The 6,098-nt window shown below is 35.2% G+C and overlaps 1 protein-coding gene across 2 annotated transcripts; it reads right to left on the bottom strand.

The window, feature by feature from the left end:
* Positions 1 to 1,270: 1,270 nt before the first annotated feature.
* On the bottom strand, positions 1,271 to 3,452 carry LOC122218905 (olfactory receptor 2W1-like). Of its 2 annotated transcripts, XM_042937212.1 has the most exons (2): positions 2,539 to 3,452; positions 1,271 to 1,286 (listed from the first exon to the last, which is right to left on the bottom strand). In XM_042937212.1, exons 1-2 carry the CDS (start codon positions 3,450 to 3,452, stop codon positions 1,271 to 1,273), a joined length of 930 nt encoding a protein of 309 aa, XP_042793146.1. The 2 variants fall into 2 exon arrangements, with proteins under 2 accessions (XP_042793146.1, XP_042793145.1); XM_042937211.1 differs by lacking the exon at positions 1,271 to 1,286 and having other exon boundaries at positions 2,508 to 3,452.
* Positions 3,453 to 6,098: the final 2,646 nt, after the last annotated feature.

The raw sequence follows: 6,098 nt of genomic DNA, 5'->3' as shown, positions 1-6,098 counted from the left end.
ATGAAAAAAAATGTATTCTATCTTTCCCTTTTCTTACTTTGCAAATGTCCTAAATGTTAAAAGCCTGAAGATGTTGCTCTAGTATTTATTACCCAATGAATCTTTGACATATTCTGTAGAATAATAACATTTTCATGTATATTTATTAAAAATGGTTCATTCACTTAATAGTACTATAGATATTTACAGAGTATGTATTTCATGTTAGAAGCCAATTTAGACACAGCATAATCTCACATGAATAAGAGGTTCTGTTATTGAAAGCTTCACCAATGTCTTTTCCTCAAATGTTTATACAAGTAAATATATAAAAAGAGATAATGCCAATATAGTGACAGGAGCAGGTTTTGGAGGGAATTCAAAGGACAAATTTCTGAGGTTTGTAATGACATTTCTCATGAGATAAGATATAAACTGAGTGTAGAAGTTGAGTATGAGTTTTTTAAGTGACAGACTACTTGTTTATCAAGTTCGAGATCAGCTTTTTTCAAAAAGAAAAGTTGATATTCATTTTCAGTGGCCAGTCACCATCTTACATGTTCTCCTCTCAATCTCCTTACAATTCCACGAAGTTTGTATTTTCTCTGTGCCTTCATATGTTTGGGTATCATCATCCTCTTTCAGATCTTATTTTTATCAAGGCTTACACACCTGGAAATTTTAAAGTTACCTCAAAAAAAGAATGACAACTATGGAACCCTGGAAACCAGAAAGTTTAAATATGATGGAAAAAAGATGATGAAGACTTACAACCCCATATTCACACCCAAATATTCTGGGTAGATGGCAGCTTACTCAGCCTTGAAATCACAGAGCACGAGCACCATAAATGTGAGGACTCTCACATGCAGAGGATTTCCAATCTCTGAAATGGTCACCTTGTAGAGAAGGGAAGTGTTTTTTCTCCTAATAGAGATACTCAGAATTTGAATGTATTTCCCAGTAAAACAAAGTAAAAAATAATAGAGAAAAAACAAGACATTGCTAAATTTTTGTTGTGTCAAATAAGAGCATTAAGCTCCTTTGCCAAAATTACCATCAACTGTCACCATAATTCAGTACAAGGAGAGCAATTATAAAACCAAAGAACAAAAGATCATATTAAATGAAGAATAACCTTTTATATTGATTTCATTTAATGAAACTTCTTATTTCCTTCATTACTCTTATCTAAGAGCCTTGAGAAACTATTACCCATTTATTTTCCCATGTCTATAGGAAGGAAATCAATTAAAATCTATAAAACTATGTACATTTTCTGTTTGGAGACTCAACGTCTCCCTATTCTCTGTAACAGTAGTTCTCAAACTTTAGCCTGATCACCTGTAGTGTTGATTAAAAACATCAGCTGCTGGGTCCATCTGTATTGTCGGTTGAATAAGTGTGGGGTGGGTCCAAGGTTGTTCAGTTTTGGTAAGTTGCCAAGTGATGCTGTTGGTGCTGGTCCAAGGACTGCATGACTTTACAGGAAAAAGCCTAAACTCCTCTTTAGGCCATGGATGGGAAAAGTTAAGCCTTCTAAAAAGGAGACTCCAAAATAGAGTGGCTTAATTAATATTAAATAATAATGAAGATTTTTCTGCTCTAAGAGTCTAGAGGCATTTCTCTGCTGGTGGGTGGTTGTGGTTACACCTTATTGTTCCATTCCCTCTTAGGGATATTGGAAAAACTACAAACTCTCCACATTCACATCCTAGACAGCAGGAACAGGAGGGAGAAGGCTGACAATAAATGGCTTCATATTTGAGAAGATAACCCAGGAATTGCACACATTGTTTTCCTGGCATTATGTTGGTAGAAGCCAGTCTTGAAATGTGATATGCAGGATGGGCCCAGTTTAATGGGCCCTGGGCCCAGTTAAAACTTGAGGGAGGAGGTGGATGGGTATCGGTGGGCAGTTGATCTGTACCACAAAAGCCCCAATGACAACAACAGGTGAATAAAATGTAGTGTCATTGCATATAAAAATCTGGAAGAAAAGTCTGGAAGAAAAAAAAATCAGTGTCCAGTGTAACCCTATATTAAAGGGTTATTATTATAAGGTTAATATAACCCTATATTAAAGGGTTATATTAAAATTTCCGTGTGAAATATTTTCTTAATACCTTGTACATATATTTCTGTACTTAACCACTTTTCACAATTCTAGGTTTACTTGTCTGTAGTTCCTGATTAGTCTTGAAGGCTTTTAAGTATATGAATTCAAGTTTCCTTATGTGTCTGCATCTCTATCTCCTTATAATTTCTGATTTAATTATATATAATATAATTATATAATTATATAATATATATAATTATATAATTATATAATTATATATAATAAAATATAATATATATAATAAATATATATTAAATTATATATAATTTAATATAGACTGATATAAATCAGTCTATAGCACAATTCTTGATACAAGGTAAACATCCCATAAATGCTGTTTGTGAAAGTGAATCATTCATCTTCTGTTGGTAAAGGTCAATGTTATTTCCTTACCTCTCTTCCATCTAACTCATGACTTTGCTGACCATTTTCTCACATACAGTATTCTTTTTACTGCACTCTTCACATCCTTGTTTCTTAAAGTGTAGATCAGAGGGTTAAGGGTGGGTGTGACGATTGTGTAAAAGAGAGTAAGGAACTTCCCCTCATCTTCAGATGTGCTATTCTGTGGCTTCATGTACATATAAATGATTGTTCCATAAAACAGAGTTACTACTGTGAGGTGGGAACCACATGTATTAAGGACCTTATGCCACCTTGCTGTTGACTTGATCTTCATGACAGCTTGAGTGATAATTGCGTATGAGATGAGAATTAGTAATAGAGGTACTAGAAGAAATATCACTCCAAGAGCATAGACGATGACCTCAATTACTTTTGAGTAGACACAAGCCATCTTGAGCAAGGCTGGCATCTCACAGATAAAATTATCCACCTCCCGGTGCCCACATCTTGGCAACTTCAAAGTCAAGGAGCAAACAATTAAGGCACTGCCAAGACCACCTAACCAGGCGACAAGCACCATCTTTTGGCAAAGTTGAGGGTGCATTATTACTGTGTAGTGAAGAGGTTGACAGACAGCAGCGTAGCGATCATAGGCCATCACAGCCAAGAGAAGACATTCTGTGGCTCCCAAGTCAAGGGCAAAGAAGAATTGGAGCACACACCCTCCGTAGGTAATAGACTTTGTTGGACCCCATAGATTTACCAGCATCTGTGGGATAATGCTAGTTGCATAACAGAGGTCCAGAAAAGACAAATTGGATAGGAAGAAATACATGGGAGTATGGAGCTGGCTGTCTAGGTTAGATACAAGGATGATGGTTGTGTTTCCTACCAGAGTCACAATATAGAAGATGAAGACAACCCCAGAGATGATGTGTTCTAATTGGGGCCGATCAGAAAACCCCAGCAGGATGAAGTCTGTCATGGAACTTCCATTGTTTTTGTTCATGACTCCTCATAAAGGTCTAGGAGATAATACCATGGTAATAAAAAATAGCATCAGCTTTAGGTAGAAACAAAAATCTCTGAAGTTTACATGAGTGTCCAAATTCACTTGTTTTGTGCTCTGTCCCACTCAGAACACCCCTTTTAACACTCTTTGCCAATGCTCAAAGATGCTCTGTGTGTACTCATAAATCAGCGTGGTTCTAAAAATAAGATGGTAAGGGATCCTGGGTGGCTCATTTGATTAAGCATCTGACTTTGGCTCAGTTCATGATCTCACAGCTTATGTGTCTCCTTTTTCTGTATCTCCCCCACTAGTGGGCTCTCTCTCTCTCTCTCTGTCTCAAAAATAAGTGAATATTAATTTTTTTAAATAAATAAAAATGTTATGGTAAACCCAACCACACTGAATTGCAGATCACTGAAAAGGCTTAGTATGCCATGACACCTATGTTCCATGTTTTCTGAGTAAGAATAAATCCATAAGTTTAATGATATAATTTAGGAGTGGAATATAGTTTGAGTTGTTCCTTCTTGAAATTATGACATAAGCATTACTTAATGATGACCAATATTTCCCTTATCAAAGGAGGAGAGTTTGATGTAAAACATTAAATGAGCAATTTTGTTGGGATAAACTCCACTATTTGGTAGTAGAATCACTTTCCATAATCACTTGCATATGTCTGCATTCCAGACATTATCTTCACCCTCGCCACCAACCTCCTCCTCATATTTTCCCTCCTATTTAACATTTCAGACACTGCTATTCCTGTTGTTCCTGTATCAATTTTGGACATTTTGTTATTTTGTCATTTTTTTGTGAATTAGTTTTTGGTGCCAGGAAAAAAAAATCCTCCTTCTTATGAATCATTATTTACATGCTGAGTGGTCCTGTAATTCTTGGAATATCTTTTGTTACTGCTGTTACACCATTTAAGTTTTTTTATAAATGTTTATTTTTGAGAGAGAGAGAGAGAGAGAGAGAAGGAGGGGGAGGAGGAGAAGGAGGAAGAGGAGGAGGAGGAGGAGGAGGAGGAGGAGGAGGAGAGAATATCCAAAGCAGGTTCCAGGCTCTGAGCTGTCAGCACAGAGCCAGATGTGGGATTTGAACTCAAGAACTGTGAGATCATGACTTGAACCAAAGTCAGATGCTAAACTGACTCTGTCACCCAGGTGCCCCTACACCATTTAAATAGACATACTGATTTGTTGTGGAGATAAAAATTGAACTAATTCCAGAAGCATTTGGTTACCACATATACACATCAACAAACTGTGTTAGCTTGTACTCTCCAGGCCATTCAGCAAAATTAATAAGATAGGTAACTTGAACAAAAAGCCATTCATTAAACAATCAGTGAGTTGTTTTTCCCCATGGAACTTACCAATAATATGAGTTGATCTTCTGGTTGCTTCAGAACTCTGTAGGTAAAATTTCACTTCAATTCTGAAAGAATATAGAAAAGGGATAAAGTATATACACATTTCACTCTCTGAAGACTTTATCATATTATTAAATAGATGGAGTGTTTAGTGACTGAATTAGTCCACTAATTTATTTCAGCTTTTAATTTTTTATTTATAATTTTTTATGCAGATAATTTCTGACCATGAACTTCAGAATAAGGTTTTTATATTCATAGTTTGTTTGGAGCCAAGGCATGATAACTTTATTTGCTGCTACTGCAGTAAAATAAGGAAATTATATACATATTTCATTGTTACAAGCATCTTAGAACCTAAAAATGTTATAATCATGATGAAGAAGCTATTATTACCAAGTGGTAAGATGTAGGAATATAGTTTTTCTCACTAGGAAATGGAAATTTAATTTAATTAATGAGTGTGATGTTTGTATGTGGTAGGATGTCACCTAAGTTGAGCATAATGCTTACCTGCACAGAATGTGGACTCAGAGCTTTGTGTCAAGTCCCAGTTTTCATACTCGGAAGTAATGAGTCCTTGGACAGTTATGTAACCTGTTTGTTCACCAGCTTCTCCATATATTCAGTGAAGGTAATGATATTCAACAAAGGGAAGTTGTGAGGGCTAGTATTTGTGAAAAAACTAGCAACTGTGCTGGTTTTACTTAATACATTTTAAATAAATTATTAAATTAAGTTTATTTAAATATAAGATTTAAACATTGTATTCACCTAGCCACAAATTATTATTTTATTTTTTTCTTTACTCTCCTCATTTTTCCCACTGGTAATTTTACCATGATGGTCTAGAACTAAACTGGAATGCTTAAAATTTTATATGTGGATAATTTTTAAATGCACAGACACACATGTACACAAAAGTGCCCAAAAACACAGTGTACATAGTGAACTGTTAAACTCAGAGGCTGGAGAGGACAGAGGACTTAAGCTCCCCAAATGCCTTGATTACATATATTAAAAAATAAAAAAAATAAAAAAAAAAAAAAAAACAAAAAAAAAAACAAAATGCACTTGGCTTTTTTTTTTTTTTTTTTTTTTTTTTTTACTATGTCAGGTGGTGATCATGTTGGGTTGAGAAGGCCATAGAATTTTAGAGCTGACATAGACTCAAAAACCATGATCCAGCTTTTTGTCTTATGATGGAGGTCTTCCACCGAATATTCACACAATTCCTGTTTTCATAGCTTCCTAACTGCCCTTTA

This window comes from Panthera leo, chromosome B2 (genome assembly GCF_018350215.1).
Source record: "Panthera leo isolate Ple1 chromosome B2, P.leo_Ple1_pat1.1, whole genome shotgun sequence".
Taxonomy (NCBI): domain Eukaryota; kingdom Metazoa; phylum Chordata; class Mammalia; order Carnivora; family Felidae; genus Panthera; species Panthera leo.
Note: the sequence above shows the minus strand (reverse complement) of the source record. Positions and strands in the feature narration are given on the sequence as shown.